The sequence below is a fragment of the Hippichthys cyanospilos genome, unplaced genomic scaffold (assembly GCF_059441005.1).
Source record: "Hippichthys cyanospilos isolate Australia breed blue-spotted pipefish unplaced genomic scaffold, RoL_Hcya_1.0 HiC_scaffold_74, whole genome shotgun sequence".
NCBI lineage: Eukaryota > Metazoa > Chordata > Actinopteri > Syngnathiformes > Syngnathidae > Hippichthys > Hippichthys cyanospilos.
This window is the reverse complement of record NW_028283430.1, coordinates 27,950-44,785: the sequence shown is the minus strand read 5'-3', so window position 1 is coordinate 44,785 and position 16,836 is coordinate 27,950. Positions and strand designations below refer to the sequence as shown.

The 16,836-nt window shown below is 37.9% G+C and overlaps 1 protein-coding gene across 1 annotated transcript in view; it reads left to right on the top strand.

The window, feature by feature from the left end:
- The window catches only part of dnah6 (dynein, axonemal, heavy chain 6), a 49,710-nt gene that overhangs the window by 13,039 nt on the left and 19,835 nt on the right, over positions 1–16,836 (top strand). Inside the window, exons 30-58 of the mRNA XM_088407298.1 lie at positions 316–477; positions 1,790–1,927; positions 2,028–2,195; positions 2,364–2,512; positions 3,042–3,149; positions 3,340–3,466; positions 3,672–3,884; positions 3,964–4,185; positions 4,295–4,417; positions 5,663–5,845; positions 5,976–6,119; positions 7,114–7,339; positions 7,756–7,899; positions 8,046–8,203; positions 8,771–8,902; positions 8,984–9,155; positions 11,092–11,238; positions 11,354–11,427; positions 11,731–11,885; positions 11,965–12,196; positions 12,268–12,420; positions 13,432–13,572; positions 14,007–14,249; positions 14,375–14,542; positions 14,630–14,865; positions 15,393–15,537; positions 15,729–15,845; positions 16,010–16,133; positions 16,299–16,495. Coding sequence (XP_088263424.1) covers positions 316–477; positions 1,790–1,927; positions 2,028–2,195; positions 2,364–2,512; positions 3,042–3,149; positions 3,340–3,466; positions 3,672–3,884; positions 3,964–4,185; positions 4,295–4,417; positions 5,663–5,845; positions 5,976–6,119; positions 7,114–7,339; positions 7,756–7,899; positions 8,046–8,203; positions 8,771–8,902; positions 8,984–9,155; positions 11,092–11,238; positions 11,354–11,427; positions 11,731–11,885; positions 11,965–12,196; positions 12,268–12,420; positions 13,432–13,572; positions 14,007–14,249; positions 14,375–14,542; positions 14,630–14,865; positions 15,393–15,537; positions 15,729–15,845; positions 16,010–16,133; positions 16,299–16,495 — 4,701 coding nt within the window. The remainder of the gene's footprint in view (positions 1–315; positions 478–1,789; positions 1,928–2,027; positions 2,196–2,363; positions 2,513–3,041; positions 3,150–3,339; positions 3,467–3,671; positions 3,885–3,963; positions 4,186–4,294; positions 4,418–5,662; positions 5,846–5,975; positions 6,120–7,113; positions 7,340–7,755; positions 7,900–8,045; positions 8,204–8,770; positions 8,903–8,983; positions 9,156–11,091; positions 11,239–11,353; positions 11,428–11,730; positions 11,886–11,964; positions 12,197–12,267; positions 12,421–13,431; positions 13,573–14,006; positions 14,250–14,374; positions 14,543–14,629; positions 14,866–15,392; positions 15,538–15,728; positions 15,846–16,009; positions 16,134–16,298; positions 16,496–16,836) is intronic.

Here is a 16,836-nt window from a genome sequence, read left to right as displayed (position 1 = left end):
GTATTCATGCATTCATCTTCCCAAATACATGGCAATTTAAACATTTCTCTGATATCTAAAAGATTAAGTAGATGAGGTGAAGAACCCTTGCGGTGACAGGTATTTACGATTACAGTGCTGGATTAACATGAAAGATGAAATATCCTGTTCGGTCAAGCTTACTCTTTTTGTTTTAGAAATGTTTCTGGGCCCTTTGGCAAAACGTCAGTCCCTCACAAGTGGACTGACGGACAGTCCTTCAGACAGACAGACGTCACACCTGGAAATAATGTATAATTTGCTTTACTTATTACTCCTGCATTTACAAACATACAGGATCGTTGCTACTTGTGTCTAATGGGAGCCCTCCAATTGGACTTGGGAGGTGCTCCAGCTGGACCTGCAGGAACAGGGAAAACAGAAACCACGAAGGATCTGGCTAAAGCTTTGGCAATCCAGTGTGTGGTCTTCAACTGTTCTGATGGACTCGACTACAAGGTGTGATATGACTACAATAATTGCTTTTGGTTTTCTTTCTACTCTTATACTATACTATACTATACTATACTATACTATACTATACTATACTATACTATACTATACTATATTATACTATACTATACTATACTATACTATACTATACTATACTATACTATACTATACTATACTATAAAGTCAACACTGCTGAACTGGAATCTGTTTTAAAGGAGGAGGAAAATGTGTTTTATGTTAATTGTGAGAACAATATTTTTCTAACAATGTATAGTCATCGTTACACCCGACAGCAATTCACCTGATTTAGACCAGGCCCAACTAAACTGCTCTTGTGAGGATAAAAAGGCAGACTGGAATCTGACTGAAAGTTACAAGTCAAAGATATTTGAAACTCAATTTCCAAAGTGACTTGTAATCGCATAGAGTAAGAGCGCCTTTGCCAGTGTTCAATACAATGTTAGTTTGGATCACGCTTGCAGGCTCACACCTATTGCATGTATTATATCGTGCTGTTAGATGGCACTGTTGCCAAAGCAATTATGTCTTGATGCATTTCATCAGTGAAATTTTAGATACTGTATTTTTTTGTGCATTTACATTTTTTCCCACCTTTTCTTAATCTTGTAATTATCAGAACGTCATCTTATGCTTCAATTTCTTGTATGTTTACAGTACAGTATACTAAAACTAAATCTCAGGTGACCTTAACTGAATCCATAATAGCATTGCATTGTGGCGGTTTAGAAGCTATTATTTTAATCTTGGAATTCCTTACAGCAATTTTTCGCATCTCTTTATCTTGATGAAAAATATAATATTGGCATGTTGTCACTTAAAATTTCTGAAAATATCCAGTGTTTTCATCCCTTTTGCAAATCATTGAATTTATAACTCAATATACATACAACACAATGGTTGTAAGTAAGGTGGCACGAACAAAAAGCAATTTCGTTTAGTTTGGTTCACCAAGGTAAGAAATTATCAAACCAGAAATTAACAGTAATTTTCGTGAACATCTTTAGTAAGGCGGCCACTTCCGGCACACAAAAACAACCATTGTTTAATCAACTATCGGCAATTTTGAGTTTCAACAGCTTCATTAGGTAACCAGCATATTTAAAACATTTGGAAAGAAGACGTAGTACTAGAAAATTCAAGCTAACAATAAGGAGATTTAAACAAAACACATTTTCTCGCAGATATGCTAACCAGATGCTTTCAATATGAAATTATAACTTGTAATAATCTTCTGAAATTCATTCATTCATTCTTCTCTGTCCTGTGCTCAATATAACAAAGTATATGTCTCCATCAGATGATGGGGCGTTTTTTCAGTGGACTTGCCCAGTCTGGTGCTTGGTGCTGCTTTGACGAATTTAACCGAATCGATATTGAGGTGTTGTCAGTCATTGCACAGCAGCTCATAACCATACGGAATGCCAAAGCTGCTAAGGTATGTACACACGTTAGAAAATGGTTACCGCAAACAGACATTTGTGCACCATTTCACATTTTAATACAGCATTTTAAAGTCTTACTATATTACGGTTTAGATGACAAAGTTTCGATTTGAGGGACGAGAGATCAAGCTGGTGATGACCTGCGCGGCATTTATTACCATGAACCCAGGCTATGCTGGAAGATCGGAGCTACCCGATAATCTTAAATCTCTCTTTAGACCCGTAGCTATGATGGTGCCAAACTATGCACTCATTGCTGAGGTAACAGTTTTACTATTTTTTCCTGATTTTTGCATTTAGCCTCTTATTCATTACTTTAAAGTAGAATAGAAAACATAACGAATTCACCACATTGTCTACCACTTGGTAAACCGTGTTTTGGCCTTTGTACCTCTGTTTGTATTTCATTCACACTCTTTCTCCTAACAGGTGATTTTATATTCTGAAGGATTTGAATCCAGTAAGACTTTAGCAAGAAAGATGACCCAAATGTACAAGCTGTGTTCTGAGCAGCTGTCTCAGCAGGACCACTACGATTTTGGAATGAGAGCCGTCAAATCTGTTCTTGTCATGGCAGGGTCAGTGGATCACTCATGCAGTCTACAAAAACTCGTTTGCATCGAAAGTCACGGCGAGATGGTGTTGATTTTTTTCTTATTAAATGCATATTTTCTTTTAAAACATAGCTCACGTTACATGATCTTATTACTGTTTAGCTATTGGGACTAAGATAAAGATTTGACCACACTTCTTGGTGCATTAAAATGCAGAGATTTTCCTAGACTGCTAGTTATTGGCTTATATTTAGGAAACTCGAGCAATGACAATGCTTCATTGTTTTCCTTGTCATCATAATCGATCTGCTTTTAAGTTGACCAATTTCACTAGTTATTATTCACTATTATCCACTGGTTTTGGCCAGTTGCAGTTCCATTTTGTCCATTTTAACATCCACCCTAACAATCTGTATTTTTAAATATATTCCAACAAATACATAATACTTGTCAAAAGGAAAATGTATTTGTGCAGATTAGTACATCGACACCATCTATAAAAACTGGTCATGCTTATTTTGTGAATGTGTATCATCTGATGATCTGTCTTCAGGTCTTTGAAGAGACAGAACCCTGACCTCATTGAGGATGTCGTTCTGATCAGAGCTCTGAGGGATTCCAATCTGCCAAAATTCCTAACAGATGATGCCGAACTGTTTGGGTAAGGATGCTAGTTAAATGAGGAGGTATTCATTTTTTTGTAAAATTTTATCAAATCTGTGGTGCATGTAAGGTGTTTGAATATCGACGATAAACAGTACCTGAAATAAATGTTGAGGGCAAAAAAAAAGTTCTCTTTGGAAAAAGGCTGTAATACAACAACTGATATTAACTGTACACAAATCATCTAGTGGCATCCTGTCTGACCTGTTTCCTGGTGTGACCATCCCTGAGCATGACTATGGTGTACTGTACTCAACCATTGTGGATAGCATAGTGAACAGAAACCTTCAGCCCCTGGCCACCATGGTGAATAAGGTACAAATGACTAAAGGCGCTATAAATGTCGGCGTCTTCTTCAATCTGCTGGGAAATAAATACAATTATAATCTAATGGCAATCAAGATTGATTATACACTATTGTTTTGGATGGAATGTATTGTATGAGCTGGCCCAAGCACTTTGAATTGTTGGATGGATGGTATTTGGGAAACAACGTACATCCTTATGTCTTCAACACTAGGTAATCCAGCTTTATGAAACCATGATTGTGCGTCATGGTGTCATGTTGGTTGGACCCACCGGTGGTGGAAAGACCACTGTTTACACCGTATTAGCAGATACGCTGGATACTCTTTATAAATCTGAGCACAGGGAGGATAACCCCTTCTACCAGCCTGTGAAGACCTATGTTCTCAACCCCAAATCTGTTACAATGGGAGAACTCTATGGAGAGGTATTATGAACAGTGTGGCTATAATGCTCTTTTGCTACGTTCAAAGAATTTGCTTGATTTATTTTTTTTTTTGCCTTAGGTTAACTCATTGACCCTTGAATGGCGTGATGGATTAATGGCGCTGAGTGTCCGTGACGCTGTCGACAACGCTACCGATGATCACAAGTGGGTTATTTGTGATGGACCGGTTGATGCCCTGTGGATTGAGAACATGAACACAGTGTTGGATGACAACAAGATGCTTTGTCTGGCTAACAGTGAACGAATCAAACTCACCCCATCCATACACATGGTGTTTGAGGTAACAGCTATTGCAAAACCATCCTTTTACATGTAAACGCCTAATAAACTCTACCAAACGTGATGTGAGACATTTTAAATTGTGGGATTTTTTTTCTTGTGTTTTTCAGGTCCAGGATTTGGCTGTGGCATCTCCAGCCACAGTCAGTCGCTGTGGGATGGTCTATATTGACCCAGATGAACTCAAGTGGATGCCCTATGTCCAGACATGGCTCAGTGGTCTCGGATCCAAAGTAGGATTGTGTCTAAAACAAATTGACATTTTTGAAGATTGGCATTTTAGTTTACAATCAGTTCTAATCTACTTAATACACTGGCTGTGTTTTGTTCCCCATTTGTGTTATAAAATAAGACTAACTTTCCATCATTCAGTTAATTTGATTATTTCATAGTATGATCTAGAGCACACACTAAGTCATGTAATCCAACTTCAGGGTATGTTAGCGGATTTTATTGCTGCGTATATTACTATACCAGTGGATACAGTAGCCGTTAACGTGTTGCACAAAGTGACATCTTACTTCCAGCCAACATAGCCAATATAACTACGTAGTGCGTGATTAGTTTAAGGTTTTTAAATCTGTCTAAATGTGCCGGCAACGCAAGGTCAAACTTGCTTCTGCACAGATTTAGTACCTCATGCTAGACTTGTTCTGGGCAAAAATAAAATAAAAATAAAATATAGAGCCCTGAGTAATAATAGAGATACCTAAAAACAAGAAAAGGTTTCTGCCATCAGGTAGAGAGAATGTGTTGCAAGTCATTTACTACTGCAATTGTTACATCTTTAAGGAAATGTTCAAATGTTGTTTTTTGACTATTTGCTCATTCAATGAATGGTTCTTTGTCTTCTCAGAGCCCCTCAATTTCAATTTCTTGTATTTCAACCACATACTGATAATCTGGTTTTCATGTTTGTTATAGCTCTATCTTGTGTAAATGTAGTGGACAGAATCAAAAACCAAATCTGAAACTGAATCTGGTTTTCATGTTTGTTATAGCTCTATCTTGTGTAAATGTAGTGGACAGAATCAAAAACCAAATCTGAAACTAATGAGTATTGGCTCATCAATGGCAATAACCACATTGCAGTACATATTTAATCATTTTAAAATTTGTGTTCACATAAAAAATGGTTGGATTCAAACAGGGTGATCTCCCAAGTTGTTTGCCACCTTCAAATGTAAATACAAGAAAGTAAAAGGAAAAATGTTGCGCTTTAGTGACAGTATATACTCATTTATTGATATCCAATATATAAATGTTATAGACGTCATAATTACCATGTTGAACACTTGAGGAGACACTTGTTTAGTCACTCTTGGTTTCTATATGTATTTTCTATATATGTTGTGTTTTTTACTCCCTTTCCCAATTGGATAGTGTGTTACTCTCGTCAGCCAATATATATGAAATAAATTATTATATAAATTACAAATTCACTATCTGTGTTCTTTCACATCTTGCTTTCCTGCAAGCTTTCAGACACGGTGAAGACCATATTGCTTGAGTTATTTCAGCAGTATGTGGAGGAAGGGCTGCAGTATGTATGGAAACATTGCATCCAAGCAATCCGCCAGGTGGACATTAGTAAAGTCTGCACTCTTTGTTCGCTGATGGAGGCACTGCTGCTCGGCAAAGATGGACCAGACTTTAATATGGTACTGAGATGATATTTGTAAACTGTTATCAATGATTGGATATGATGGAGAAGTCAATTGTTTCCATACTTGTATATTAACATTCCATTACCTTCTGACAACAAATGATATGTGTGTTGGTGTATGGCAGGATTCCAAACGCCTCAATGATGCCCTTTGTCAGACCTTCATATTTTGCTACTTGTGGTCGGTAGGAGGCAACCTGCCCAATGGCCACTGGGATGATTTCGACAACTTCATCCGAGAACAGTTTAAGGACAACAACAGTGCGAGGGTATTGTAGTTTTATTTAGTCGTTTGAAAGATTAGGCAAGTTTATTGTTTATTATTTAATGTGGAGAATTGTGCTCATTGGAAAAAAAAAAAAGTAACAAGGTCTTTATTGGTAGAATTGATGTGGTGCTCAGCCTTAGAACATATGGAAATGAAGCATAGTTGCCTTTATTTGGTAGAACAAAAAGTCCAAATTTTATATTTCTCAATTTCTTCAGATTGGCGGCTCGGTGGTGCAGTAAATAGCACGTCCGCAACACAGTTCAGAGGTTCAAATCAACCTGCCTCTGGCCTTCCTGTGTGGAGTTTACATATTCTCCCCGAGCCCACGTGGGTTCTCTCCGGGCACTCCGGCTTCCTCCCACACTCCAAAAACATGCATGGCAGGTGGCTTGGACATAGTGAATTGTCCATACGTGTGAATGGTTCTTCGTGTCTGTGTGCCCTGTGATTGGCTGGCATCCAATTCAGGGTTACACCTGAGTACTGCCTGAAGCCAGCTGAGATAGGCGCCAGCAAGCCTGCGACCCCTGTGGGGATAAGCGGCTCTAGAAAATGGATGGATGGAATTTTTTGAAAATAATACACTATGATGAATAATTAAGGGGAACAGACACAACACACATTATTTAAGCCTTTATTCCACCGAGAGGCGAACGTTGACGAAGGTTGCGTCTCTCTAGATCTTGTCGCAATTTTTCTTGAGACATTATTCTGTTTTTCTTGTTGCAAGGGAATTTTGAACATTCCCTAGTGACATGAAAATCATTTGAGACTCTTTCAAAATTCTTAAGATGAACAAACCCTGACAAAATGCTGCCTTTGTCAAAACTCACAAATATTTACATATCAGTGTGCTAGGGGCTTTTAAATGCATGTAAAAAAACATTTTCCTTCCTCACTTTTCTTCTGTTCAATGTAGGATATTGTTTATTGTTTTACACTTTACATTTCACACATGTTTTAGTCATTGCATCTCATTTTGTCTTTTTTAGCTTCCTACCAATGGATCTCTGTGGGATGTGTATATCAACTTTTCTAAAAATTCGTTTGTCCAGTGGGAGAAAATAATACCTCGGTTTTCATACAACAGCGAACAAGCCTTCTTCGAGATGTTGGTTCCCACTGCAGACACCGTTCGCTATGGCTATCTGATGGAGAAATTGCTCTCAGTTCGCCATTCTGTTCTCTTCACTGGCTCCACAGGAGTGGGGAAGGCAAGTGCATGTATATTTATGTATTTTGAGAGAGAGTGATTATTTTGAGGGTGTCATGAAAAGTGACACGGATTCTCCACGACACGAGCGACTAACAGTCTCAGTGGTTGAGCTAGTTTAAAAGAATTCATGTTTATGATCGAGTAGGATTTCATGGCCGCTAAAATATCAACACAATGAGCATTCTTAAAATATAAGTTAACACAAGCTAAACAGGTTTTATGACTGACGATTTTTTTTTTTTTTTTTTTACGCAATGACTCATGGTAACTTGGCGGAATCACAATAGACGAAAGAGCAAAACAGACTCTTTATGGGCATTCATTTTCAAATAGTACCGGTAATTAAAAAGTCACAAGTATTGAATTTATTTATTTAAACTTTAGGAACCCTTAACAAAGTTGTGTCTTTTACAGTCAGTGATAGCCCGAGGCCTTCTCAACAGTATCCAGGAAAGTAGTGGCTACATTCCTGTCTATATCAACTTCTCTGCTCAGACATCATCTGCCCGCACGCAAGAAATCATTGAGTCTAAGCTGGAGAAAAAGCGGAAAAACATGCTTGGTAAATACGACAAAACACTAAGATAATAAAAAAAAAAAAAATTACAGATTTATGACCACATTTTATCTTCATTCTGTCTGCTCACAGTCTTTCTTTTCATTGCATGATATGTTTGTCATCATTATGTCCGCTTTCACTCTGCCTAGGTGCACCTAAGGATAAGAGAATAGTGGTATTTGTGGACGATCTGAATATGCCCAAATTGGACAGTTATGGCTCCCAACCTCCTATTGAACTTCTACGTCAGTTCCAGGACTTCTCTGGATTTTATGATAGGGACATTTTCTTCTGGAAGGAGATACAGGTACACGACTGTGCAAATAACACGTGCTTTTAGCATGACAAAACTCAATGTGTATGTATGTATGTATGTATGTATATATGTATGTGTGTGTGTGTGTGTGTATATATATATATATATATATATATATATATATATATATATATTATAACGTTTAATAAGATTTAAGTAAGTATGAGTCCTGCAGTAGTTCAATGTCAGAGGAGTCTCCGTGCCATGTGCATTTATAGTTAACTTGTCTGCCTGGCATGCAGCTCCGCAATATAGTTTTTTTTTTCATGAAAAAATAATAAAATCATACTACGCATATATATCGTGCTCTCTCTCTCTCTCTCTCTCTCTCTCTCTCTCTCTATATATATATATATATATATATATATATATATATATATATATATATAATATATATATATATATATACAGAAAAATATCTTTTTACACAAAACATCAATCTTTGTCACTTCAAAACTGACCCCGGTAAGGGTCATGTTTCTATTTTATGGATTTCCATACATCAATTACTACTAAAAGAATGTCCCTTTCATGGCACATCCTCACTCCCTTCTCCAGGATATGACTATCGCTGCTGCATGTGCCCCACCAGGAGGAGGACGCAACCCTGTGACTCCTCGCTTCATTCGCCACTTCAGCATGCTTTGTCTGCCCACACCCTCAGAGCAAAGCCTCAAACAGATAATCATTGTTAGGATACACATCATACAAACATTTGATATGTATATTGAACTTAACTGCTCAACTTGTTTCCCCTCAACTTTCCTACAGGCAATCTTGTCTGGTTTTCTCAAAGACTTTGTTCAACCTGTGAAGGACTGTGCAAAACAGATTGTGGACTCAGCCGTGGAGATTTACAATCGTTTAAGTGTTGATCTCCTTCCCACTCCAGCCAAGTCTCACTATGTCTTCAACCTCAGAGACCTCTCCAAGTGTGTCCAAGGTGAGCAATTAGTAGTGTAGCGGTCAAGTCCACACCAACTGAGACCTGATTGAAAAGAACTCCTAATGGTTTTGGAAACTAAACTTAATTACTGGCGAGTTGGCTTTTTTCCTCTCTTTTTTTTTTATTTTAATCCCCCCAGTCGTCCTCATCCATTTTCTGTTTGCAGGGAGTGTGGCACTCCTGGAGGCACTGAAAAGGCAGCGCAGCACCTGTGCTGTGCATTTCTCACATGATCACTGTAGTACTGGTCTGGTCTTGATCAAAACTCGAGTCCACCTTGTCTGAGACCAAAACAAACTTGAGTAAAAACGCCTTTAATTCCAAGACAAGACCAAGACCCCTAAAAAGTACTGCGAACTACAACACTAGCATTGAGTGTCCATAAACATCCAAGTCTACAGATTTTCATGTATAGTATATTTACCCGGTAAACACATTTCCATTTCTTACTTGTTGTTTTTATTAGGCCTATGAATCTGTTCACATTTTGATTGGGTTTTTGATCTGTAGAGTACAAAATGATTCAAGGATGGTTTGATTTGTAAGTGTAGCGAACTAAGACAGCATGTCTCATTGAGGTCACAATACAATTTATTATTGTACACCTCAGTTTGTTAAGGGAAGTTTAGCACCTCCAATAACAAGCAACAAACATGCATCAAAATTCTATTAAACCAGGAATTTATCTCAAAATATATTTATAAAAGTTTAATTATTTCCTTACTATTTCTTTATTTTTTTTAATTCCTTTTAAGATTGAACTCACTTAGTCAATGCAGTGCAGTTGAGATATTCTGATGTTCTCTGTTAGGTCTCAATGTTGAATTTTTTGGAGGGCTGGGATGGATTTCCTGTCACTGATGATAACCTCTAATTTATCACTTGAGATGGATTGTGATGCAGTAAATGAAGAGTCCCATAATTATGGCACAAGTGCCACTCCCTAATAAATAAGTTGGGCTGCACTGATGCTGTGTCAGCACTAGTTAATAATTTGTCAGTGCAAAGTGATTTGAGAATTCTGGGTGGATATAAGTGAAAGTCTATTTTACCATTTATTCTGTTCATATATTGATCCGTTTGCCTTCTCATCTTGGCTCTTATGATGTTTGATAGAAGTTTCCATGTGGTGCTGAGGAAGATTGGTAGTTTGGTGGAGCTTCTCTCTCCTATGGGTCTTTTATGATGAGGAGTGTCCCATCAGCTGAACAGTTCAGTTTTTAAGGCTATTGGCGAGGCGATCACTGCAAGACACATGATTTGCTCCTGGTCTGACATCAACCAATGAGGGCAGGAGTTGTAATCCGATCCTGCCCAGGAATTTTAATCCACTCCTGCCCTCATTGGTCGATATCGCGCAGGGAGGCAATCACGTGTCTTTGTGGGAGTGCCCGTGAGCTGATTGTCTGATTGCCCTGCCAGTCTTGTCCAATCTGTGGACATTTGACTACAACACCTGCAGCTGAAGGAATACGGCGAGGATGAAAGAGAGCGCTGGGAAACGCTATTGTAATAAATCGGAATCTCAAGCGAAAGCTCTGCTTCTCTGTGTTCATGTTTAGTGAGCTATGGGCTCCGCCCTAGGTCAACATCGGAGGCATGTGACTGTCAACTCGTCTGTTTGGCATGCAGGAAACCTTTGCAGCCATGACCATAGAAAGCATTACAACAGTCTTTAAAATATTATACTATTTTTAATTTGATGTTTTGAATTAACTCCAAAATTTTACTCAAGTAAATGGTACAAACTTTGTAGAAATTAGTTGTTGACAAATGTGATCAATTAGTTTACACAAAAACACAACACAAATACAATGGTAATAAATACAAGGTCATTAAAAGTTATAGTGAAAGTCTGGTAAAGACGGATAATCTGGCATCCGATGTATATTTGTGCACGCATGAAATCTCCCTCTACTGTCTCTATTTCAAGGTATGCTGCAATGCGAAGCAAGTCAAGTGAGAGATAAAACACAGATCTTTCGTCTTTTCTGCCACGAATGTCAACGGGTTTTCCATGATCGACTCATCAATGGCCAAGACAAAGAGTATTTTAACACTATCGTCTGTGAGACAGCAAGTAAGAACAGTGGTCCTTTATGTACTAGCATAAGGCTTGTTTTAAACATGTACACATCAAGATTTGATCATCATTATTTTCATACTTGACAAATTTCTTTCTTTCTTTTATTCAGGCAAATATTTTGGTATTAACTTGAATCCCTCATACTTTGTGAATGAGCCCATCATATTTGGGGACTTCATCAAGGTATGATTTTTTTGCACAGACTCTCAGCATTCAGATTCAATCCATTTCAGACGGTGTTGAACAGTTATTTTTATTAATGAATTTTCATGACACAACATATACATATTTTACTGATATATTTTTTTTATACTTTAACAGTTAAACATAATTCAATGCCTTGCAAACGTGAACTTTTTTTTAATTACTAATGCATTAAAAATAACTGTTACTGTCTTGCTCTGTTGTGTTACGTGTTTGTTAACATTTCAGACCATTGTAAACAAATAAGTAAAAGAGAAACATCTTAACATTATATGGGTTTAGGTGGGTGCGGAAAAGGAAGAACGTCAGTATGAAGATCTTACAGACCTGGATAAAATCCAAACTGTTCTTCTGGACTATTTGTGTGATTACAATGCAACTTATTCCAAAGAGAGCAAGCTGGTATTTTTCCAGGATGCCATTGAACATGTTTCTAGGTACTTCCTTAACACTTATTTAAAGAAAGACAGCTGCAGTTCTTTTGCGCAAATGATTTTTGCTGGTTGAAATTTCTAGAATCGCTCGCATGGTTCGCCTGGAGCGGGGCAATGGCCTGTTGGTTGGAGTCGGGGGCACCGGCAAGCAGTCACTCACACGATTAGCATCCCACATTTGTGAGTACCAGTGCTTTGAAATTGAGTTGAGTCGTGGCTATAACTACGATAGCTTCCACGAAGACTTGAGGAGGCTCTACAGGATGGCTGGGGTGGAAAGGAAAGATACAGTCTTCCTGTTTACTGATACTCAGGTATGACTAAATGAAAAAGCAATAAATAATGCACGTCTTGAGCAGTGTCTCTTTTTACATGCATGTTTTAGATTGTTGTGGAAGAGTTTTTGGAGGATATCAACAACATGTTGAACTCTGGTGAAGTGCCCAACCTCTTTGAAAAAGATGAGCTGGAACATGTGCTAGCTGCAACCCGCCCAAAAGCCAAAGAAGCTGGAATCAGTGAGGAGAACAGAGATGAGGTGATCATATGCAAGTACTCATTAATGAAGTCAAGAGATAAAAGTACAAAAAATGATGATAATTGACAGTTACAAAACTAATTACAGTGAAAATGCCCTTGTGGGACAAACGTTTCAATCATGTTCCTTTGGATTATTTTAAATGGTCATCTCAGACTAGTAGTCTTGTTGATGTGTGTCGCACAGTCGCAATGTCATCTCGCAGATGTGAGTAAAAAAGCACTACTAGAATCATAGCTCTTCCGCAAAGAGTTTGTAGGCTTGACCTGTGGATCAAAAGCAACAATCGGAGAGACATACTGTCCTTATTTGGTTTCTTAATAAAAAAAATTACACAATACATCAAAAATAGTGCAGACTTAATTCTTGAGTAGAATTTATTATCTTCACTATATTTATATGCACAGCTGATTTCACGTCGGCTGGGAAAGGGACTTTTAGCATGGAACAATATAGAATTTCCACTTGCACATACACCAGTTCTATAGACTGTAATGATAGACAGAATTGGGGGGGGGGGGGGTCCCAGGATGTTCGTAAACGTAACTGAAATGTGTATTTTTTAGCTACGTTGGTGAATATAAAGATTTGTCTATAAAAGGCATAGCTTTAAGCGAGGGGTGACAAACCAGTGAATGTTTGAGCATAACACTTCTCAAGAGATTGCATTTGCTTTATAAAATCATGTCAAGAGATCATATAGTGAAACTGTTTGGGTGACATTTTAAGTATTTTTGGTCCAAGCACTATACACAGCTCTGAGCAGAGATTCCAACACCACCTATGAGCATAATATTGTCTCTAACAATTTACATTGCCGAAATGGTTCAATGCATATTTTGATTTGATTTCAATTGCTGTTCATACTTGAAACGCTAACACAAATGTTGTTGACAGCTTTGGAACACAAAGATTGAGAGATTAAATATAATTGGGGGGATGATTTGATATCATGCCTGGCACTGTGACAATGTGGCTGTGTCAAACATGCTGTGTGTTTGTGTTCTTCAGGTGTTTCAATTCTTTATTTCTCGTGTACGCGAGAAGCTGCATATTGTTCTGTGTATGAGTCCAGTCGGTGATGCCTTCAGGTCCCGCTGTCGCATGTTCCCCTCGCTGGTCAACTGCTGCACCATTGACTGGTTTGTAGAGGTATGTTCAAATCATTGTAATTTCTGACCACGGCAATTTATTATTCACTATATTTGAATTTGGATTTTACTGTGTTCTGATTGAGTTTAAGCAGTGCTGCTGTATACACCTGATCCACCCTTGAAACATTATCAGCGACCGAATTCATAGTAACAGTGAAGCCAATGCTTCTAGGAAAGACAAAAGATTTCAGCCTCCCTCACATGACGTTGTGACTGTAAATAAGATCACTAACTGTAAAACATTGTATAGGTATACCTAAAAAGGTATCCTTCTTAAATTTAATAAAATTATTGAAAAAACAAATGTTACCTTTTTAACCAAAGTGCCAACTTTTCGACTTTCGCTTCAAGCTTCCCTGTGTATAAACAGCTCCTGAATTGTGTCATTCCCTTATAGCTGATTTTCTTCTATTCTACATTTTTTTCCACCAGTGGCCTCGTGAGGCCCTGCTTTCTGTCTCCCAGGCCTTTTTCCACAATGTGGACTTTGGTTCGGACGAACTCAAGCAGAGCTTCTCAGATTTATGTGTGGAGACACATGTCAGCGTTTCTCTCATGGCTGAGAGGTTCTACTTAGAACTGAGACGTCGATATTACACCACGCCTACCTCTTACTTGGAACTTATCAACCTGTATCTGTCCATGCTGGACAACAAGAGAAAACAGCTAGTGCTTGTAAGCCAAAGCCAAAAAATTTTAAAAAACAATGAAAAAAATGTGTGGAGAAAATAGTGTTACTGTATGTTTCAGTCAATGCTACTCTAATAGAATATCATCTCAATTATCCACATATAATATAGGCAAGGGATCGAGTGAAGAGTGGTCTGACCAAGCTCCTGGAGACCAATGAGCTTGTGGCCACGATGAAAGTAGACCTTTCTGCTTTGGAGCCACTTCTCAAACAGAAAAGCATTGATGTTGATGCTTTAATGGAAAAATTGTCCATTGACCAAGAGAGTGCCGATGAGGTATTTCGCCCTTGAAATATAAAAAATTGTTGTAATAAATCCCAGGCTTTTTTTTTATTTGATGCATGTATCGTTTGTACCTTTCAGACACGTAGAATTGTGAAAGAAGAAGAGGCAATTGCAAAGGTCAAGGCTGAAGATACTCAGGCGATTGCCGACGATACCCAAAGAGACCTGAATGAGGCCCTGCCTGCTCTGGAGGGTGCTAACCAGGCTCTTAATGCTCTGGACAAGGCTGACATTTCGGAACTCAAAGTGTTCACCAAACCTCCTGACATGGTCATGACTGTCATGGAAGCTGTCTGCATCCTACTCAACTGCAAGTCTGTGTGCTGCTCTCTCTTGCTTTCAAAAACAAGAGCTAAATCCCAGTAAAAAAAATATTATGACAAGAGAACTAAAAAACCTTTACGGGGTAACAAATGAAATGGAAAAATGACACCTTTGTGCAATTTATAGCTACTGTGTTGTTTCAGTTTCTTGTATTGTTCCACTCTTTTTGTCTTTTTTATAAAATATGAGAGAGTGTGCAGTCTTTTTAAAATATTTAGAAGGGCAGTGTGTTCACTCTAAATTCTTTTGTTGATATCAAAATATTGCTTATCCAAAAATTGTGTATGATGGTAAATTACAGTATACTGTACTGTGTAAACCTCTTAAGACTATATATATATATATATATATATATATATATATATATATATATATATATATATATATATATATATATATATATATATATATATATATATATATATATCTTAAGAGGTTTACCACTTCAATCTATCTCATACATTGGGACTAGCACGTTTTGAATTTGTTTCTGAGTTTATTGTTTTTCTTTGCACAGACCAGACTGGGCTAATGCCAAAAAGTTACTGGGTGATTCCAATTTCACCCGATTTCTGACTGACTACGACAAGGACAATATTAAGCCTCAGGTCCTGTCAAAACTGCAGAAATACATTAACAACCCGGACTTCATACCGGAGAAGGTCTGTTTCCATTTTTAGTCACGGATTATTTTTTGTGTTACTTAATGCATTATTTGCACTTGACACAGATGGAATGAAGATAATTTATGGTTTCTGGGTTACATACATGTCATTAAAATGTTCCCGTACAAATTTTGTTGGACAGATTTCATCACTCGCTTTATGCATTTATATTTATGTTAAACTTTCAGGTGGAGAAAGTTTCCAAAGCATGCAAATCTATGTGTATGTGGGTTAGGGCTATGGACATATACTCCAAAATCCTCAAGGAAGTTGGTCCAAAGAGAGAAGCATTTGCCAAGGCGCAGGTTAGCAATCTACAATACAATACAACACAATACATCTTTCTTTATATAGTACTCTCACTACAGTAGATTATAAATACAGTATAGTGCAGGCAAGCCTAATTAGTTTCAACTTCTCTCACAGTCCACTGTTCATGCATACTCAATTATTAACACATTCAATATAGGCGGAGCTGGAAATCACGATGGCAACGCTGAAGGATAAACAACGACTGCTCCAGAGTGTGGAAGACAAGATTAGGATTCTCCAGGAATCATATGACAGCAGCCTTAACGAAAAGCAAGAATTGGGTGGGTGTCATGTCCTCTATACCTGTATGAAACTAAAACCCTCCAAGATTAGTTCTGGAATGGACTCCCGAATGTAAAATAAGACACATTTTTGCCTTGCTGTATATGTGTTAGGACTATTTTTTTTTTTAAATTTTTTCCGTTATTTGACTTATTTTTGCACAGTTAACACCATGGCAGTGACACAGGCTCGGTTGACCAGAGCGGGGAAGCTAACATCCGCTTTAGGAGATGAGCAAGTGCGCTGGGAGCAAAGTGTTGCCACATTTAATCAACAGATCATCGACGTTGTAGGCAATGTCTTCATCGCTGCTGCATGTGTGGCCTACTATGGAGCATTCACCTCTCACTACAGAAAATTGGTAGGAAGAGTCTCAGAGTTTGTTCGTGTCACTTAGAATATGGACAACTTTGAAAACAACTGTGTTTTACACAATACATACGTTACTCTGCACATTGCAAATTGTAGTATGTACTGTATCTATGCATGCACACACATTATGTACTAGGGATGTCCAGATCCTGATTACGTGATTGGAAATCGGGCCATGTACGTCACAAAATTTTCAGCTGATCGGAATGGAGAGAAAAGATCAGGGCTCTGCCAGGTACAAGACTTTCACCTGATCAAAATTGGGAGAAAAATGATTTGGTTTAGGACAATGTCATGTTATATTATGTATATATGCATGTGTGCATGCAT